The sequence below is a fragment of the Amblyomma maculatum genome, unplaced genomic scaffold, assembly GCF_055883805.1.
Source record: "Amblyomma maculatum isolate TAMU_Amacu unplaced genomic scaffold, ASM5588380v1 scaffold_15, whole genome shotgun sequence".
NCBI classification, from domain to species: domain Eukaryota; kingdom Metazoa; phylum Arthropoda; class Arachnida; order Ixodida; family Ixodidae; genus Amblyomma; species Amblyomma maculatum.
Window position 1 is genome coordinate 4,783,746 of NW_028146740.1, and position 22,197 is coordinate 4,805,942.

The following is a 22,197-nucleotide window of genomic DNA, read 5'->3' on the forward strand; positions in this document are numbered from 1 at the left end:
ATAGTTGAACCCAGATATATCGAACTAGAAGAGCATCGCGAAATAGTTCGATATATTGATAATTCAATATACAGAAATCAGCTTGAGACACCACTTGCAATCGTGAAAAATGATACTGTATTTGTCGCGTAATCAACCCACTCGCATAATGAGCCCACCCTCAACTTTCGCCCCCGAGAATTTGAAGAAAAAAAAAAACACATTCGGTGCCGCGTCCGCATCCACAGTTCATTTATTGGCAGCGCGCCAAGATGCTACGCAGAGATAACATCACGGGGTGTTTATTTTTTACTATACTTTTGATAGATCCTGCGGTGGAAGGGAGCAAACTTGGCAGAGTGGCCGTGATGGCTTGATTGCACAAGCCTGGTTCGATTTATCATGCTGCGCATGGTGCGGGTGTAGTCCACTATAGTTGCCACAAGATCACTGGAAAGCGTGATAGCTGCAAATGTCGTTTGAAGCGGACAATGCTAAAAGTCGGTGTCATGGTCGTAGTTGACTGCGTGCTTCGTTGAGTCATAAATGTAAGAATGAACGAGTCTCGGAAGCAAAAAACAAAAAAAACCTGCCAGCTCAGACAAAAAAAAAAATGCAGCTTTAACGTCCACAGCCACCATAGCATACACTACGGCGTACGTTCAGCACGATGGCAATGATGAACGACTCTCGAAAAAAAAAAACTGCCACTTCTTAGCGTCCACAGCCGCCTACGCACGTTCAGCACGACACGAGATGCACATCGCAGATCAGCCGCCACACGCAGTGTTCACAACACACACTGAAGAAAGCATCTGCCACGGGCTGAGCTGGCTCGTCGAACACAGACCGGGAAAGAAAGAGGAACGAGAAAGATAACGCTCTAGTGGGCACACCCTCGAACTTCGCTCTATTGCGTTTTCCCTAACACCACGGCTACATTGGTTCCCTCTAGTTTCTTCACGCACATGGCTTGCAAACGTCACGTGCTGGCATGCGGCAGCGATCACCGCAGATGCGTGCGCTTTTGGGGAAAGGACGCGGCGCTGCCGCCGAACTGTGCCCTCTCATTACCATCCACGCATGGCTTGAAAACGCGGCAAAGGGCTGACCGAGAGTGATGCGATCGTCTTTGGGGAAGGTGCACCGTCCAATGCGTGGTGCGGAGTTCGATGTATCGAATGACCAGTGAAATTGAGTTCGATATACGACGCAGATTTCCTATACTCTTCCATGGGATTTTCAAGGGGATATTCCGGGAGTTCGATATAACCAAATTTCAAAATATCTGGGTTCAATAAATCCGGGTTCGACTGTACCCCAATTTGTGTCCACCTGGCCGCATTACCATGTACAAAAACGGCATGAGCGTACGGCATTTTGCTTTTTTTAAAATAATCAGTACAGTCTAATTTTGAATGCGCTGCATATTACAAATGCCTGGCTAGGAATGAAATGAGTCTGAAACAGAACGCAATAGGCTTGAAGGTGTCAACAGCTTGGTGGGAACTCCAACTGCAAATACATCTCGACAAATACAGGTAATCACAGTTATCACATATATGCATGCATCTACGGCAGTGGCGTATATCTATTCAACGAGAAGTGCAAAACCTAAAATGAGGGATGGGTTGAAGAACCCCTTGCTAATCACACGAATGTGGTGACATGACGGCATGTCGTCAAATGCACATGATGGCGACTTCTTTTATGAGAATACAGCAAAATACTCTTTTCATTTTCATGAGAGCAGGAAGGTGAGCGTAAGTGCTACCTTAACAGTCACACCGCACAGAGGTGCTTTAGAGAAGTGTCACAAAAAGTGCCAAAGAAGAACGGAAAAGTGAGCTAGTTGGTGCATTGCAAAATCAAAAAACAGCGCCGCTACTTGGGACAAAGAAAGAGAATAACGAACAAGCGCTGACTAACAACTGAAGTTTATTTGAAAAATACACAGGTAATATACACTTTTTTTCTCAAGGACCAGGACACATGCGCATCAGAAAAAAGTGTATATTACCTGTGTATTTTTCAAATAAACTTCAGTTGTTAGTCAGCACTTGTCCGTTATTCTCCTCTGTTTGTCCCATGTAGCAGCACTGTTTTTTGATTTTGAGAAAGTGCTAACACCTCAACATACCGTATTTACTCGCATAATGCTCGCACCGCCAACATTGGGCGCCAAAAATTGAATTTTTTTTCCTCACATAATCATCGCACCACCAATATTACCACTGCGAGAGTCATCTGCTAGTAGCAACAAGTGCCATCTTTGGAGCGCTACTGAACCTAGCTGGCCTCGTTGTGTGCACGCGCTACCAGGCGGCGATAGCGTGCTCAGGTATATCACCATCGGTTATCCTCGTCTTTTTTTTTTTTTTTTTTACCTCTATGATGCTCATAGTCGCCATTTTGCGAGGTGTCTCTGCGTCTCGTTGTCATTGTTCCTTCGTTCTGTCCATGTTACTTGCTTTGTTCCACCGTCTATCGTGCTCTTGGTGCCGCATCGCGGTGGGGTGGTACGCAAGTTATACAGTTGCTGTTAAGCTGAAAGCTTTCGAGTACGGGCTACAGCATAGCAACCACGCTGCCAGCAGGCATTTCGGCGTCAACAAGCTCTGCGTAGTGCACTACTGGAGACAGCGATTGTGGTGTCGATACGAACTCGGATTAAGTCTCTGATCAAGAATAGAACTGTATGGTCTGCTGTGAGCATTACACCATGGAACGCAGGGAGTGATGATGAGGCCGCGTGCGGTAAATAAAGTGCTTTAGCAATTTCTGCTTTTGGCGACCCTGTTTTATAACAAGGGTAAGTTCTGCTTGAAAGTAATGTTTTGGTTATATTTACAATAGCTGACCTAAGTATCCCATTCGCACCTATTTAAATTTGCTTTCAGCGCTCCAAAACATTTTCTCAAAAATTACGCAATACGCACATTCATTAACAGAAGGCTACTTCTAGCTATTCGGAGCAGCCTGGAAACCACCCTGTTATGCTGCTTGCTTGAAAGAGGTTGTGATCTTCACGAGTGTGCTTTTTGGCTGAGCTTTACCTGCAATAAAACGTTCTGCTGGATGATTTCGTTAATCGTTGTAAGGGAATGAGACACCTGGCAATTACTGCTTAGCAGGTATCTCTTAAAGAACATGAAAAGGCTGTCTATTAGAGATCCATTTGAAACCAGGAACTCGCGTGATGTGATATGTTTTATGGACAACAATGCAGTTGGCAGCATGTTTTCGATTGATGTAGAAGATTCATTACATTCTATCCCCCACCAAGAGCTGTTTACTTTGGTTCTTGAGCGTATTGAAAAAAAGGACTGGTCGCTTTTCAAAACTGTTTAAAGTTTTCTGTCGCTTCTAGAATTTTATCTGAGCGCAACGATTGTTACTTTTCACGGTAAGTCATATGTGCAAAAAAGTGGCATCGGTATCGGGTCCTGTGTGGTGCCTGTCTTGTGCAGGGTTTTCCTCTTTTCCATAGACAGTTTTAGATGGCGCATTTGATAGGAACAAGGTGATCAAAGTTTTTAGGTATATCGATGATTTTCTAGTCATTTTAAGAAAAAGAGATTCCTTGACCTATCATGACACTGTGGTGGAAGTTTTAAACAGTTTTAGACAGTTTGGAAGACGGTTAAATTTTACGCATGAGGTTCTGAAGAAACTGCAGTTCCTGGACCTCATTCCTCGGTTCTGTGCCTGCTGCAGTTTTATTTTCCCTCACCAACTGGCCTACACATCTACTCTCCCGGACCTTCAGATCTCTGTTTCAGGACGGCTTGTTTGCTGGTGCTACAAGCCTCTCCTACTGAAAAACCAAAAGTTGTACGGGGCAATAACCTCATAAAATCTCATATAACCGCATAAACTCTCATTCGGTGCACATCATTATCATAAAACATCTTACATAATTTATAATAATGTACAGGAAACTATGAGACCTTATGCAATTATATGGAACTTGTGATTTCTTACGGGAATTTAGTGAGATTGTGTGAGAAAATGTGAGGTTATTGCCTCCTACAATTTTTTCAGTAGGAATCTATTGTGCTCGGAAAGAAATTATGCCATATGATTCAGCCCGGTCCAAGACGGTAAAAAGGGCAACCATGTGCTGACGAGAGGCTATTAACGAAGTCAAGTCATGCTGTTCAGGAAAGCTTCGACTCACAGATTTCTAGGCTGGTGTCAGCGAGCTTTCCTTCAACCCTTTTAATTTCAGTGGCAGAAACAATGTTGCAAAAAATTAAGAAAAAAGAACGTGGATGCAGCAGATAGGGAAGAAGGTGACAGAAGAACCAGGAAAATGCCCCAGGTATTTTTACCATGTGGCCCACAACTTAACAAGAGTAGCCAACAAATACACATTCCCATTGTTTTTTCAGTGCCCTGCAAGCTGAAAAGCCCTAGGGTAAATGGTGAAGAAAACAAGACAGGATGCCCAAGGAAGTTCAGATATGTTGGTTGTAAGGTTGGAATAATTTGTGAATTACCTCTCACTTGTGGAAGAGTGTATGTGCGGTAATACCTGGCCATTGTTTATATCAGAATTCCCCCACCGTCTCAAAAAAGTGGCTCAGAAAGGTGACATCCTGGTGGAATTTACGGCATCCAAAAACCTTGCTGGCATGTGCAATGTGGTGCAGGGAAGACATCTGAATGTAGACAGGCTCCTCCCCTCCCAGCAAAAGTGGGGTCGTTCACCGAATACCTGTGTACTGTGGCAAATGCTACGCTGGACAAACTGGATGTTGTACAAACGTTACACTATAAGAGCACAACGTGGCACATTGGCAAGGGTGGCCAACTGGCTGCGGCCACTTTCACCACTGCCGTAACTGCACGCCTCAGTTCCCCGAAACGCAATTTTGAAAAAGTTCACGTCTCATCTTAGAAGATACTCAGCTTACCATATAAAGGAAGGATATCTTGCCATGCCTTAGCAAAACCCGTTTTGCAAGCCAAAAAAAAGAGGTCTCATGTCTAGGTGAACATCTGTCCCACACATGCCACGGTGATAGTTGCTTGTCATTTTTCAGATGTAATTATGGAAACTGCATAAATATGTGGTATCTGTAAAGTGAAACTCAAGTGAAGTTCCATGCTTCATCCTGTCTGTCTCATCCCTTGTCGTTCCTGAGGTTGTAGTATGCCCTAAAATACTTTAAAAGCGTTAATTGTTGGACTAGTTGGTGATCAGTCTCAAAATTCACCTTGTTAACGCAAAAGGGCAGGGCACACAGTAACAAGACACGTACACCACAGGCGCTTACTGTGTGTACTGTCCTTTTGCACTAACAACACGAATTTTGAGCCTAAAATCATCATTATCATCAGCCTGACTATACCCACTGCAAGGCAAAGGCCTCTTCCATATTTCTCCACTTAACCCGGTTCTGTGCTAACTGCATTCACTTGACCCCTGCGAATTTCTTAACCTCATCTGCCCACCTAACTTTCTGCCACCCCCTGCTACGCTTTCCTTCCCTTGGAATCCAGTTTGTTACCCTAAGCGACCATTAGTTATCCTCTCTTCGCACTACATGTCCTGCCCATGCCCATTTCTTCTTCTTAATTTCCACTAGAATGTCAGTAACTCGAGTTATTTCTCTGACCCACTCTGCACGCTTCCTATCTCTTAATGTTACCCCTACCATTTTTCGTTCCACAGCCATCTGGGTTGTCCTCAACTTAAGTAGAACTCTCTTGGTTAGCCTCCACGTTCCAGCCCCATAGGTGAGTACAGGTAATGTGCAACTGTTATATACTTTCATCTTTAGCGATACCGGTAAGCTGCTAGTCATAATCTGCGAGTGCTTGCCAAATGCGCTCCATCCCAATCTTATTTTTCTTGTTATTTCCGGTCCGGATCTGCGGTTACTACCTGTCCTAAGTAGACATATTCGCCTACTACTTCCAGTACTTCGCTACCTAATGTACACTGCTGTTCCTTCCCGAGGCTGTTGAACATTACCTTAGTCTTCTGCATATTGATTTTCAAGCCTACCTTTCTACTTTTCTGTCTAGGTCACCAATCATTATTTGCAGTTCATCCCCCGAATTGCTTAGCAAGGCAATGTCATCAGCAAATCGCAGATTACTGAGGTATTCTCCATCTACCCTTATCCCTAACTGCTCCCATTCCAAGTCTCTGAATACTTCCTCTAAGCAAGCTGTGAATAGTACTGGGGAGATTGTGTCTCCTTGCTTAACACCTTTCTTTATGGGAATTTCGTTGCTTTCTTTATGCCGAACTATGGTTGCTGTGCAGCCACTATATATATCTTCCAGCACTTTCACGTACGGCTCGTCTACCCCCTTATTTCGCAATGCCTGCATCACCGCCGATGTTTCAACTGAGTCAAATGCTTTTTCATAATCAATGAATGCTATGTATAAAGGCTGATTATATTCCGAGCATTTTTCTATCACCTGATTGATGCTATGGATATGATCGACAGTAGAGTACCATTTCCGAAAACCTGCTTGATCCTTTGCTTGATTGCAGTCTAAGGTTGTCCTGATTCTATTTACGATTACCTTAGTAAATACCTTATACGTAACAGACAGTAAGCTGATTGGTTTGTAATTTTTAAGGTTATTAGGGTCCCCTTTCTTATGAATGAGGATAATGTTTGCATTCTTCCATGGTTCCGGTGCCGTCGATGACACCAGGCACTGCGTATACAGGGTGGCTAGTTTTTCTAACACGATATCCTTCCCGCCCTTCAGCAAATCTGTAGTTATCTGATCCTCTCCAGCTGATTTCCCCGTTTTCACAGTTTCTAATGCTTTCTTGACCTCGTCCTTCGTCACTGGTGGAACGTCTGACTGTTTTTCTCTGCCGCCAATCTCGTTACGGTCCTGACTTCTTTGGCTACTGTAGAGATCTGTATAGAACTGCTTGGCTACTTTGACTATCTTATCCATATTCGTGATGACGTTGCCCGCCTTGTCCCTTATCGAATACATCTGGTTTTTGCCTATGCCCAATTTCTTCTTTACCGCTTTAAAGCTTCCCCCGTTCTTTACAGCATGCTCAATTTTCTCCATGTTATACTTCCTTATATCGGCCACCTTGCGCTTATTGATTAGCTTTGATATCTCGGCCAATTGGATCCGGTCTGTTGGATTGGAAGCTTTCTCTTGCGTTTCTTAATCAAATATTTCGTCTCCTTAGACAGCTTACCGGTATCCTCTCTAACTATCCTACCGCCTACTTTTACCGCACATTCAGTAATGATATCTCTGAAATTATTGTCATTGCTTCTAGGGTAATGTCGCCATCCTCGTTTAAGAGCTGAATATCTATTCTGTAGCGAGATCCTGAACTCTTCTGTCCTCCCCCTCACCGCTAATTCATTGATGGGTTTCTTTCTTACTAATCTGTTGCGTTCCTTCTTCAGATTTAAGCTAATTCGGGACTTCACCATCCTGTGGTCACTGCATAGCACTTTCCCGATTACCTCTACATCTTGCATAATGGCGGGGGTTGAACACATTATGAAGTCAATTTCATTTTTAGTCTTCTTCCGTTTGCTGAAGAAGGTATTCATGATTCTTAAGTTATTGCGCTCTGCAAACTCAACTAGTAATTCCCCCCTGCTATTCCTAGAACCAATGCCATAGTCACCTCCTGCCTGCTTTTTCCCTACCTTGGCATTGAAGTCTCCCATTAGTACTGTATACTGCGTCTTATACTAGTATGAGCCTAAAATACTTCCACATTACTATGGACAATTTCACTAGTACTTTAATAGAAGAGACATCTGGACGAGTTGGTACGGTGACAGCGCTACAGACTAGGACGAAGATCATGAAACAAACAAAATGGGCGCTGACTCGCAACTGAAGTTAAATCGGCTTGGCTTGGATATTTATACTGTGCTTTTTCAATAAACTTCAGTTGCGAGTCAGCGCCCGTCCTGTTTGCTTCTTAATCTTCGTCCTAGTCTGTAGCGCTGTTTTTTCATCATGTCACTAGTACTTATTGCAATTATTTTCCACAAAAAAAAAGCTTGAAATTTCTTTAGTACCAAAGACAATGGTTTTTCTTCCTTCCATCTAATCCGTATACTAGTGGATGCTTGCCTCGTGGTCGTCCTCCTTGCGGGGTCGCCAACCAGGCATGTCCACGGGGAGCGAGTAGGCACAGTGGAGACGCAGGGGCTCCCCCTCCTCCTCCAGGGCACTGCCGCCACTGCTGCTACTGCTGCTGCGGCCGCCATCTAGAGAGACACACTTACTCTCAACACCACCAGTTTCAGTTTTATTGAAACTTCCCCTTAGCAGTACAGTGTTCTCCAACTTTATTGAACCCCCGTTTGAAAAATTCTCCCGCCTCAACTGCAGGCTCATTTACAGTGAAATTGCACATAAAAATTGCTTGTTGTTGACCTTTTTGTTGACAGATGGTGCCAGCAGTTATCTTTGCCAAAAAGTCTGTGTGCCACCTCAAACTCTACGTAGAGAGATCTGGTTTTTCATCATGTGCAGCCAAACCAAGCAAGCACCATTACCCAATTTGAAGGGACACTAAAGACAGCCAAAGACGGTATGAAAATCTAATAAACTACATTTGGTGACACTGTCGCCGCATATCCGGCAGCAAAAAATCGAATAATTGCTGAGATATTGCGATAAGAAGTTGAGGTTTTTTCTTGTTCCCGCCGGTCGAATTCAAACTGTGGCCTCCAACTACGTAGTTGGAGTTGAGTGACGCACACTATGACGTAAGCGGAGACTCCGTGATAGCTAGCGAGCCAGCGCGGCCCGCGGCGTCGCATCCCTCGAGGGCCAACTTGGCAACAGCGTACTCGCAATGACGGCCTCAGCCGAAATAAACAAAACGATGAAGAGAGTAGTTTACCGAGCGATGGGCCCGTAAAGGAAGAAAAAAAAACATAGAGCGTTTGTAATGCACACTACTTTACATGTTTCTCAAGCTTTTGCGCTCCTTCTTGCACTGTGTATAAACAAACCGAGCCCTCGGTCATCGCAACGCTTCCTGACATGTTTACATACAAATAAGATTTAGTTACCAGCAAAATAGTGTCCTCGCTGCTGCGCTTGTCAGTTTTGAAGCTTCGTCGCACTTTTTTCCTTCAAGGTTTGTGCTATAGCTCCGTGTTCAGCGAAAATTACGTCCACGGTAGCAGAACATGACCGAAGTGCCGGCGCCACTACATTTGCCAGCGCTGTGAAATTCCACATGTTAAAATGGATCCAGTGCACAATATAGTGTTCTGCATAGGCATCCAGAACATTAGTTGCAAGACGTGAGAGCAGGCAGCATGCGCCGACGATCAAGAAGTTGTAATTTTTAGACTGGCAGCAGAAACACTTTATTGTAAATGGGGTCATGACATAAAAACTAGAAATATTTCAAAGGTTCTTGTGGCGCGGCGTAGCCGAGCGGTTAGCGCCGAACGTTACGGAGCAAGCAGTAGCGAGTTCGAGTCTTACCGCTTCTGGCGGTTTTTTTTTTTTCTTTTTTTTTTTACAAATCGATTTTTTTTAAACCTTTTGTAATGTATTTCTGGTGCTTCGTTATTTTTAGTTTTTACTTTTTACCCAAGGCCCTTTTTTTCGCCGGGCGACGAGTGCAATATATCGACGCTCTCCTTGGTATGAGCGGCAAGTATGCCCCTTTTGTTTACGACGCCTGCAAATTGCACGTTGAAGGTCTTGTTGACGCAGTATATGTTGGTCAGATATGTCATGATTTAGTGAACAATTGAATGATAATGCGTTTTTCCTTCGGTACTTAGCATATGTATGCTTTTCGTGGCGTACGTAGCTGCAGTCAAGCGGTCAGGTCACAGTCGAAGCGGCAACGGCGGCGATATGTTGGCGCAGAAGTGTGAACGAAGGAGTGTGTCGGCAGTAGCGGATTTCGCTCGCTCGTGCCTCCGAATGCTCAAATGGGAACCATCAAGGCGCACCTGCTGCTCCAAGCTCGTAATTCAGGCGCTGCAGGTTCAAACAAACTATCCGAGTGCGCACGAAATGCCTCAGCTGAAACATAACCAAAACTGAAGTGGGCGCCTGTGGCACCTCCAAGTATATTTTTGTATTTGCCTTGCAACGTTTATGTTGTCTTTTCGCCGTCGTTTACATATGATAAAAGCGTGTTATCTTTGAGAAAAAACGTACTACCGCATTCAAACATGCAACGTAATTCGCATTTGTCAGCCTCCGGGATCCCTAGCGCGTCACGTGATTTGTGGTTGTGAGCCTCGGCCGTTTGGCTATGGTGGCGATACCTGTATTTCTGTTGTTCTTCTTTACTACCTTATAACAGCTTTGTTTTCAGTAAGAGTGGTCTTTTTGTAATCAGGAACTGGCATTCTATCGATGCAAACACACTTCCTTTCTCTCTTTAGTGTCCCTTTAATACGCATCAAAAAGGTCAACAACAAGCAAGTTTTGTGCGCAGTTTCACAGTAAATGAGCCTCCGGTTGAGGCAGGAGAATTTTTCAAACGGGGGTTCAAAGTTAAACAATACTGTACAAGTAATGATCAGTACCACAAAAACGAGCCGTGCTCTCTTAGCACAACTGCGGTTTTCAACTCAAATAAAAAAACAACCGTTAACTCGCCCAGTGCTTATCGCCGACAAGCTTTAGTTCCATCTCAAAGTTAAATGGAAGTTAGGTGAGCTAAATCCGATTCGTGGTTAAGTTAGCGCAAAAAAATGACTGAGCACTATTTTCCAAAGTTTTATTGGAAAAACACAGAATATATACACCTCATAAAAAGCAAGGCAAAACACAAACATAGTGCAGAGGTGCTGAATAAAAAGAGACAGGGCACAAAAAGCAGTAAACGTCGTCATCATCACGGAAGCCAAAAATCCAAAACAGATAAAACAGAAGAAATTATTTCAATGTATGGTCTAGGTATGCTAGTTCTTTTGCTGTTAAAGAAATTGGCACTTGTACAAGAATTTCCCGGTCTTAAAATATAAAATGCTTTTGGTGACTTTACATTGGAGACGTTACTTCTTGGTTAATAAAACTTTGGCTCGCTTGTAAAGGGGCTTACAACCTTCCTTACACTCTAGCTTACAAACTGGTTTAGATCTTCACATTCCAGGCAGTGGTCAACCAAATGCAAGGACTTGCATGCTGAATGTGCCGCTACCTTTCGACCAGAGCAATTTTTGTTGGCGCTACCCTCACTACATTGCACTTCAACAAGCCACTTGAAGGCTGTAAAAGATTAGTTGTGGTTTAGCTCTGGTTAACCCTAGCTGAATTGCGAAAGCAATGGCGGAAGATTCTTTTGCCTGCTACATTATTCCCCTATGACGCCCTATCAGTGTAAGGTGCTACATTATTGAGGACACTTAAGCTTATCCTTTAAGGGTATGATGGAGAGCATAGCTACCAGCCCACATATAAACTCATGCTTCAACAAAGTCATATGGACGTGCCTGAGTACCGTAGGGGTAACAAGAGTGCTGCAAACGGTTCTGGCAGGCTGATTCTGATATCACCCTCTCATATGAAAAGAGCGACCACAGTTGGCAGCTCCTTCCCGTGGCATAAGGGTAACGTGAATTCAAATGTCATGACAGGCTGATTTTTTATGAGAAGATCACAGCGACGCCTCCTCACAGCGTAGCTGCGGCCACACGAGGTCTCGCTTTGACTGTCGTAGTATTGCTTTCGCAATAAAATGGCATTTTTCTCAGGACGACCAAGTACTCGGCAGCGAGAGCTACATTGGCCACATCTCGCCATTTCGCCGTGCCTGTACGACGAGCGAAGGAAGAAGTCGCGGGAAGCGGTAACTGGAAGCTCACATGGCCGAGCACTAACTGTAAGATTTCCTGACATTACATTTGGCAGGAGCTGCCAACTCGAGGCTCTCCTTTCATATGAGAGGGTGATATCGCTATCATCCTGCAAAAACCCTCGCATTTCACGTTATCCATAGGACACGCAGACACGTTCATACGGCTCGGTTAAAGCAGGGCTTTATATGTTGGCTGGTAGCTTACGCTATTCCGTCATCGCGATGATGGGAATGAAAACAGAGAGGTGGCGTAGTGGAGGTCTTCGGACCACTGCGTGATAGAGGCCTCATCACACTTTAGTGGTCAAAAGTGCCCCCTATGGCGTAAAGGTGGAACCATAGAGTAAACTACTACGTGCAAATGCCATGTCTTTACTTTCAAGCTGAAGCTAAGCGTAGCCATGCAGATAGCTCTCGCTTAACTCCAGGCTTAACCATAAGCTAAACCACGGCTAATATTTTTTTGCTGTGGTAATCATAAGGAACTAGGCCCGCACCGCTGCATTGCTGGTCTTGGTGTGCCTTGACTCTGGGATTTGAAGCTGTAGTCTGTAAACTGTTCTGTCCTTTCTTTAACAATGAGCAAGGAAGTAAAAGATTTAACAAAAGTTGCTGACGATCTCGCGAGATAAATGATCTGAAAGACACTGAAGCGACATATGCCATCAATCAATAATCAAAACAGAGCTAAAGCAACTTCAGAAGGAAGTTGAATGGCTGACTAAACAAAATGAAGAAATGCTAAAAATTGAAAGCTTGCTGAAAGGAATGAAGAGTACCAGAGAGCAAACAATCTGGCAATGAGGATTGGAAATTTGGTGAATGAGCCAATTGTTCGTCAGTACCTTCAAGTCTGAGTACATTGTTGTCCATTGTGTGCAGCGCACAAAGCTCCTGCCAAAAAGTAAAAAGCAGAGGATTGAAAATGTGTCTCTGTAAAAGAGTGCCTGACTGACGCAAACAAGAAACTTCTTGGTGCAGCCATTGCTCAAAAGAGCACGATAGAAATGTGTGTCGTTTACTCGTGACCGAACTCTTGCCAGAAAAGACCAAGGAACAGACATGGCAGATATTGATAAAATTGGAAGCTAGATAACATGACCCTCATTCTTGTGTACTTCCGACGCTCCAACAATGGAAAGGCAGCAAAATTGTTCATATTACGATTGCCCTTCTCTCAATATGAGAAGTGTTAAAAACAAGACACAAGATTTAAAAATATGTACCTGGATTCATATGATGTAACAGTTCTCAATGAAACCTGACTATCAAAGAATAACGTGAAACCTCACCTTTATGGCTATAAGAGTGCAACCATTAGCAGAAAAAACAGAAGAGGTGGTGGTGTAGCCATTCATTTTAAAAGTTATTATACCCATATGTAATTCTTGATGACTTAATGAAAGCAGAGAATAGGTTTGGACATGATGGTGATTCGTTCTAAGCTGGAAATAATAGTGCACAAAGAAAGATGGAACGAGCGAGTGGACACGCAAAAGCGCTAACGATCAACTGAGATTTTAATACATAATCAGATGTAAATATTGTGAGCACGGTGCCAGAACTTTCACCTGTACATACACAGCATTGTCATCATTCACCGGTGTTCATAAGATCACGCGCAGCGTTCCATATCCTGGCTGTAATAAAGACATTTGTTCGAGCGGTGGCTCACAAGTGGCGGAGGTGCCCTTAGTATCCCAAGCCTCTCGCTTTCGACCTGTATAGGAAACCTGCGCAGGAGTTTGGATGGATGGATGGACAGACGGATGATGGATGGATGGAATATAGGAGCGTCTCCTTTGAAACGATGTGGTAGCAGTAGCTATCATGCTCATTTTTCTACCTATATCTTAGTTATTGATTCAGATTGGTTAACTAAACCATCATTCTAGTTATTAAATTTTTGTTTCTGGTAGTGACACGACGGCCTCTAGGCGTACCGCCAGCGCCGCCTAGAGGCCGTCGTGCCACTACCTTGGCAGATGGCTAAGATAGCCGCAGCTGGAGGCGCTGAAGTGCGTCTAATTTATCGCGAAACCAAAGGCACACTGCTGCGTTTAGAAGACTCGGTTACGATAAAAAGACTGCTCTGCACTCTATTGCACCGCAGCTGCACAAAACGCAGCGGCGGTAAAACTCAGCTCGATTCAGGAGGCTGGAGGAGTACGGGGGATTGTTGAGCTTCTCGTTTGAGCGCTGCTCATTGCATTTCATAACGTGGCTTCCGCTGTGCCGTACCGTACCCCTGCGGACAAAAGGAAACGGAGCGCACTTTTTTCTTCTATTATTTTTCATGCGTTGCATAATTGAAATTGGCAGTCGTGGTATGTGCGATCCGGTACTAGATGCTAGTACCTTTTCACTAGGACAATATTGTTTTCTTATCTCCAGTGTAGAAGGTGTGATTTCAATTTGAACAGAAAAGCGTGCTCCGTTTACTTATGACCGCACCTGTACACATAAAGTTCTGTTTATTCGTGTTTATCAATTTCGCAACCTGATGAGAACGTATTGTGAAGGGCACCTTTTAGGGTATGAGTGGGGCTATTGCAAAATGGACGACAACTTAAAGTAAACAAGTAAGTGGCATCCCGATATGCATATTGTGATCATCTAGATGACAAACCGAGAGAGTTTGCAACCTATCCGAACACGCAGTATTTTGTCGGAATTGCAGAGTTGCGTAGTGCCTTAGCCGGCATGCTTTCAGACTACTTCCTGCATTAAACTATCGCAACTCACCTAGTGACCATTCAATAATTTTTCAATAGGTCAGTAAGTCAGCTGTGATTGAAAAAAGCTCCACAATTAGAGAATTAATCTGTTCATTGTTTGCTTCGAATAAAAGACGTATTGCTTCAGAGAAAGCACTTTTTGTTTTTAAGTTGGACGATTTAATTTGCTGACTGAAGTACAGCTGAAAATATTCATGCGATATTCGTTTCAGGGCACCTACGAATTAATTGGTAAATATCCTCCATATTCAATCGAGAACTTGCCTATTGTAAATATTGTTGAATGATTATTGCAAGGCCCGCATGCCGAGAACTGACCATGATTGCTCGAGTCGTTTATTTGGGCACAAAATAGTATAGATAAGCCGATCTCCAGTCGCAGTCGGCATACAGGGCGGGTGGAAAGAGGAAGGGGTGGGGGATATGCCAGTGTGTCAGTGTATATAACCACTCACATCCCCCCGTTAAATGGTGCCTGCTACAATTTTCATTCTGTGCAAGGAACAAACCATAGCAACTTTGTTGTTTAAAGGTCGTACTGATTTATTTTTTTGCATTAACCATCACTGATAATAACGCCATCCTTCGATGTAGTTCATTCTTGCCTCTTAAAATAGAGAGCGCGGGTTTAGACTAAGGAGTTTTAAAGTATGACAACTCTCTCCTACGCTCTCTCATTGTCGGGCACCGATAATTTTTGCCTAATGTTTATGAACAGAACAATCGCAGCCACTTGACTTTTCATAGTGCTAGCAGTGCGAGCCTTTTAGATGCATGCTACGCAGCGGATCTCAGTACGTGTTATTCGCTTCAAAGAATAAACAAAAGACAAATAAACCCATCCGTTGCTTGTCGTTTGTTTACGTGAATAGGCAAGTGCCGAAACGCAACTGCAGGCCTTTGTTTCTCTACAGAAACGTTCAACGGCATCGCCCTAACAACAGTGCATCACACGAGGACCAATTTAATCGATAAATTTTCTCTTCATGAAGCTAGCTGAATCATTAGTGTTCATCAAATGGGCAGTAGGTGAGTACTGCATGCGTTCAATGCTCTTAACGCGCGCAGTATTGCCGAACCCTACTGAATGCTATTATAGCAGTGAGGTCATTTCATTTTGCTGTGATATATTTACCCTCCACTAGCGATGCTTCATAGCAGGAGATATTATTTGCCAGAAAGTGTGCCCGTATTTACCGTGCAGAGACGCTGTACTTTGCAAGCGCCCAATAGCAAGAAAAAAAAAAAAGACTGAACTCATAACCGTTTCAAACCTATGCGTAGTGACTTTATAGCTTCCATGATGCAGCAGCGGCACGGCTTGTAGCCAAGATGGCATGCAGCTGAGGAGGTCAGGTGGCGCCTTCAAGCAGTTAAAAAGGAAACTCCAAGTTCTTCACAACATTAAACCTGCGATAAAAGCGTTACGCACGAAATAGACAGCTCCAAATCAGCCGATGGGTGCAGCCACGGTACGACGAGCGGCGTGCTCAGTCCTACTATACGCTTGCTCATTTTGAAACCAGACGGCACTGGATGTCTGATTTTAAGCGCGCTCCCTAGGCAGCGCAGGTTCCCTATACAGTTTCCCCTGGAGCTCCGTTCCGGCCTTCACTTGCCCTCACAAGAACGAGGGCAACGGGATCCGCCCACTCCCGGCATCTGACCCTGATGTTGTGGCTACCCCTACCTGGATCATCACCAGCTGCCAGCGCGATCCCCAGCTCTTTGACGACCTTCAAGGCGATGATGTCGAAGACTGGCATAATAATTATACCAGAGTGAGTTCCTTCAACCGCTCGGATGACTCCCACAAGCTACTGAACGTTGTCTTCTACTTGACTGATGTCTCAAAAATGTGGTTTCTCAATCACGAGGACCACATCCCTCATTGGTCAACATTCACCCAGCAGCTGCAGAAAATATTCGGCATGCAATCTGGTCATTCTTAGCTGGCTAAGAGGAAGCTCGAAGCCCATCTTCAGCAGCCTGGTGAGTCTTACACATCATATATCGAGGACGTTTTAGCCCTTTGCCGCCAAGTCGATGCTACTACGACAGAAGCTGAACGCGTTTGCCATATTGTTAAGGGCATCGGAATCGTTGCATTCAACGCCTTGTTGGTTCAGAACCCCTCCACTGTGTCAGACATAACCACTACTTGCCAACGCCTGGACAAACTTCAGTCATGCAGCCTGCAAAAAGACAGCATCAATGACGGCGTTCTTGTTGACGGCAACATGCGCACCATTATCGGTGCCATTTCATAAGAGAGGAGCTCGCCAATTAACCAAGTTTAGTTCCTGGCGCCTGTACACATGGACTTCACCGGACGGTCTGTACAGGAATCATATTGATTATATTATTTGCCGGCAGAGATGGAGAAGCGCTATACTAGCAGTAAAAACACGGCCTGGGGCCAATTGTGGCATCTATCATCAGCTTCTTGTTGCCAAATTTAAGCTTCGATTGAGGAAAACACAGAAAATTAGAAGGCCTTACAGGTATGATCTGGATCAAATTCCATCAGAATATGCTGTGGAAGTGAGGAATAGATTTCAAGAATTAGATCTAGAAGACAGAGAGCCTGAAGAGATGTGGACTGATGTTCGTGATATAATACAAGAAGTTGCTACTAAGGTAGTTCCAAAGCAAAAGAAATGCAAGAAAGCAAACTAGTTATCTGAAGAGGCTTTGCAAATAGCTGAGGAAAGGAGGATGGCAAAGGTTATGGGGGAAAGAGAAAGATACAAGGTTCTCAATGCAGATTTTCAGAAAATAGCAAGAAGAGATAAGAATGCCTTCCTGAACATACAGTGCCAAGCGGTTGAGGACAACAGTCAATTGAGGAACACAAGAGCTCTGTATAAGACAATCAAAGATATCAAAGGAAGCTTTTGTGCTAAGCTGGGCGTGATAAAGGACGAATGAGGCAGGGACTTCACTGAAGCCTCACAGATAAAGAAGAGGTGGCAGGAATACACAGAACTGTACAAGAAGAACCCGGATGTGCAAACCCAACATAAGAAGGTTGTGAGTACTGATCTCAAGCCGGATATCCTGAAGAGTGAAGTTGAATGGGCCTTAGCCAGCCTTGCTAAGAACAAAGCTAGCGGAATTGACGGCATTCCAGATGAGTTGTTTCAAACCCTCAACCATGACGCTATTTACATTCTGCATACATTACGTCACAAGATTTGGACAACCCTGCAGTGGCCACAGGATTGGGGGAGGTCACTTTACATCCCCATTCTAAAGAAAGGCAGTGCCAAAGATTGTTCCAACTACCGCACGATCGCGCTTATTTCGCATGCTAGCAAGGTGATGTTGAAAATCCTCCAAGTTAGGCTGCAGCAGTATGTGGATCGGGAGCTTCCGGACGTGCAAGCTGGGTTTCGCAAGGGCGGAGGAACTAGAGACCAGATGGCCAACCTTCGCTGGATCATGGAAAAAGCAACAGAGTTCCAGAAACCCATCTACTTCTGCTTTATTAATTATGCGAAAGCGTTTGACTGCGTAGATCACAGCAGATTGTGGCAAGCTCTCCAAGAGATGGGAGTTCCAATTCACCTCATCTGTCTCCTCAGGAACCTGTATGAATGGCAAGAGGCCACAGTCAGAACTGGGCATGGTCTTACTGATTGGTTTCCGATTGAGAAAGGAGTGAGACAAAGCTGCACACTGTCGCCCTGCCTATTTAACCTGTATGCTGAGTGCAAAATGAGGAAGGCCGGTCTGGACGAGTCTTCAGCTCGAGTGAAGATTGCTGGGAAACGTATCAACAACCTTAGATATGCGGATGATACCACTTTAATGCAGAAAGTGAAGTGGAACTCAAGAGACTTCTGATGCGCATACAAGATGAGAATGAGAAGTTTGGGCTTAAACTGAACATTAAAAAGACAAAGATCATGGCGTCTTGCCCTATCAAGTCCTGGAGCATCAAGGGACAAGAAGTGAAAGCTGTGACAGATTTTCTCTTTTTGGGCTCCAAGATTACCCCGGAAGGAGACTGCAGCCATGAAATTAGGAGACGCCTGCTTCTGGGAAAAAGAGCCATGGCTAGCCTTGACCGCCTAGTAAAGAGCAGAGACATTACACTGCCAACTAAGATCTGTATAACTCGTGCTTTGGTCTTTCCAGTTGTGATGTATGGATGCGATAGTTGGACTGTGAAGAAGGCTGACTGCCGAAGAATTGACGCGTTTGAATTGTGGTGCTGGCGGAGACTCTTGAGAGTTCCTTGGACGGCCAGAAGATCAAATCAGTCGATATTGTCGACCATAAACCCTGACTACTCATTGAAGGGTCAAATTCTAAAGTTAAAGCTCAGCTACTTTGGTCATCTGATGAGAAGAGAGGAGTCGCTGGAGAAAGATTTGATGTTGAGAAAGGTTGAGGGTCATCGGAGAAGGGGTAGGCAGCGAACGCGATGGTTAGATGGCATCCTCGAGGCGATGCATATGAAGTTATGTTAGGAAGATAGTGAGAGACCGGAAAGTATGGTGTGATATGGTCCATATGGTCACGAAGAGTCGGACACGACTGAACGACTGAACTGAACTGAGTTCCTGGAAGCTCGAACTTCCTGCCAGCCACTTCAGATTTGCACAGTACCGTCAAGGAGAACTGGCCACCTTCACCTGCGCCGTAGCACCAGCCACGTTGACTACCGCCTGCCGTATCCCAACATATGCTGAAATGACTTCGAAGCCACCTGCCCCAGTTCATTCTCTTTGTCCTGCTCCTGTGTGTGGTCATGTGGCTCCAGTAGCCCCATGCTCTCAACTGCCCCGTTATCGACAATCCTGGCGTCCCTCCCGCCCAGTCTGCTATTTCTGCGGAATACACGGTCACATCTCCCGCATCTGTCGCCGGCGCCAGCAAGACGAACAGCGCGGTTATGCTCCATTCAAGAATGCCCGCCTACGCCAGCCTGAAGCTTCTACGATCCCATACTCCGATTCCTTTCGTCGTTCTCCTTCGCCACAAGTTTCCCGGGATAATTCCTGACCCTCTCGTTCTACCCGACGCCGCTCCTCATTGCTTTTAAGCCACCCGTCCCCACTTCGACCGCTCTCCCAATCGTTCCTTCCTAGCACAGAAAACTAGCAGAAACAGTTTTTGGAGGAAAAGCTGCTTCACAAATGAACTCTGAAATTCCTCTCGAACACCCGTCTAACATTCTGAAAGTGCTGATCGAAGGAGAGGACAAGCTGTTAGGCTAGTTGGTTTTCCATAGTTTTTGCAGCACGTAGCCGGACAAGGACATCTTACGTGTTCCTCCATCTTTGTCCTTGTCTGGCTACGTGCTGCAAAAACTATGATCGAAAGAGTGTACATTGAAGCCCTTATCGATACAGGGCCGCTTATTCCGTCATTAATAGCAACTTGTGTTATCGTCTCCGCAAAGTAATAACTCCGTACATCAGTCCCCTTCTCCGTGGAGCCAATGGTACTGCCATCACACCCATAGGGCAATGCACAACGCGCGTTCTCATCGATGACCAGTGGCATCATATTGAGTTTGTGGTGATTCCGTCATGTGTTCATGAACTAATTTTAGGCTGCGAGTTTTTATCGTCGGCGACAACTGCGGTTGCGCGGTTGTCGCGGCAATGAACACTCGTACCCAGCCTTTATTTTTACCGATAAGAGGAACTGTTGGCTTTCTTTTTGAAGGAGATTCTGTTCCCCTCGCCACGCTTTCCTGTGCTTCTCCACCATCTGATGCTCTACCTCAGCGACCTTCCTCACCACTTGCGGCAACCATCAGCACTGAACTACCTTCTGAAGAGTCGGCGGCATTGCTCGCAGTTCTTTTGAAACACAGACTCTTTTGATGTGTGTACGTCAAATTTAGGCCAAACTTGTGTCATCTCCCACCGCATAGAGACTGAGGGATCAGCCATTGTTCTTCGCCGCCCGAACACAAAATCATTGAGGATCAAGTTGCCAACATGCTCGCGTGAAACATCATCCAGCCATCCAGCAGCCCCTGGTTCTCTCCTGCTGTCCTCGAAAAGAAAAAAAGATGGTTCTGTGCGGTTTTGCGTGGATTACCGGGCGCTTCATAAGATAACCCTCAAAGATGTTTACCCGCTACCACGCATCGATGACGCACTGGACTGCCTTCAGGGAGCAGAGTATTTCTCAAGTCTTGACTTGCATTCAGAATATTGGCAAATTCCCATGCATGAATCTGGTAAGGACAAGACTGCATTTGCTACTCCCGATGGTCTTTATAATTAAATGTGATACCTTTCGGTTTATGTAATGCTCCAGCCATCTTCAAGTGCATGATCGACAGTGCTTCGAGGAAATAAATGGAAGACTCGCTTATGTTACCTAGACGATATTATCATCTTTTCGTCGGACTTCGCCAAGCACTTGCACCGTCTAACAGAAGTTCTCACATGTCTGGCACGAGCCGGTCTCCAACTCAACACTCAAAAATGCCACTTCACCAGCAAAACCATCAAAGGCCTCGGCCATGTCGTTAGCAAGGCGGGCATAGAGCCTGATTCCGACAAAATTGTAGCAGTAAATAATTTTCCTCAGCCCAAACGCCAGAAAGAACTATGCAGCTTCCTTGGGTTGGCGTCATACTTCCAGCGTTTTATCCAGAACTTTGCTTGTATTGCGGCCCCTTTACACAAACTCCTGAAGTCTGATGTGCTTTTTTTTATGATCCAATGAATGTGAACAGGCCTTCCAAACCCTCAAGCAAGCACTCACTTCAACGCCTGTTCTTGGACATTTTGATGAGACAGCTCCCACCATTCTTCATACTGACGCCAGTGGACAAGGCATTGGTGCCATTCTTTTGCAATGCAACGCTGCGTCCGAAGAGCAGGTTGTGACATACGCTAGCCGTTCTTTCACGGCAGCTGAGCTTAACTACAGCATTACGGAACTAGAATGCCTTGCCGTTGTTTGGTCTGTCCAAACACTTCGACCCTATTTGTATGGCCGCCATTTCACAATCGTCACCGACCATCATGCCTCTGTTGACTGTTGTCATTAAAGAACTTATCAGGTCGGCTCGGCCGCTGGGTGCTACGTTTACAAGAGTATACCTTCACCATCACGTACAAATCCAGCAGAAAACACCTCAATGCTGATGCCCTCTCTCGCTGCCTGCTGTCTTCTACTCCAACCAACTCCCATGCGGCCAGTACACTCTGCCCCTCACGTCAGCCTTCTGGTGATTATCTAGATGTCGCACCCATCGAGGCCTCTCCGCTGGACCTAAGCAGTAACTTCTGGTCATTGCAGTAGGCTGATCCTCACTACAGCACAATTATCGCTCGCCTCCGAGGTCAACCACCGGCACCCTACAGTCGCCTGCATCGTCAGCTTCCCCTTTTCCGGATTCAACACTGAACGCTTTATCGCTCTGTGTACCACACGACTGGTAACCGGTGGATTCCCGTTGTTTCTCGCTCTCTTCATCATCGAGTGTTGGAGGCTTACCATGACGATGCCACTGCCAGTCACTTAGGACACCACAAGGCGTACAACCGTATAGAAAGCCACTACTTTTGGCCCGGGCTTTCTACCAGCGTCGCCGAATACATATCATCATGTGTGCCTTGCCAACATTGTAAAAGGTCAACATCTCTTCCTGCCGGGCCCCTGCAACCTCTTCCTTGCCCGCCCATGCCT

General features: G+C 45.1%; 1 protein-coding gene across 6 annotated transcripts in view; it reads right to left on the reverse strand.

Annotated features, from left to right (window-relative positions):
* Positions 1 to 22,197, reverse strand: part of PRAS40 (Proline-rich Akt substrate 40 kDa) — a 275,365-nt gene that overhangs the window by 18,024 nt on the left and 235,144 nt on the right. For all 6 annotated transcript variants that reach the window (XM_084586178.1, XM_084586179.1, XM_084586175.1 and 3 more), the window contains one exon: positions 8,080 to 8,216. In XM_084586178.1, coding sequence (XP_084442304.1) covers positions 8,080 to 8,216 — 137 coding nt within the window. The remainder of the gene's footprint in view (positions 1 to 8,079; positions 8,217 to 22,197) is intronic.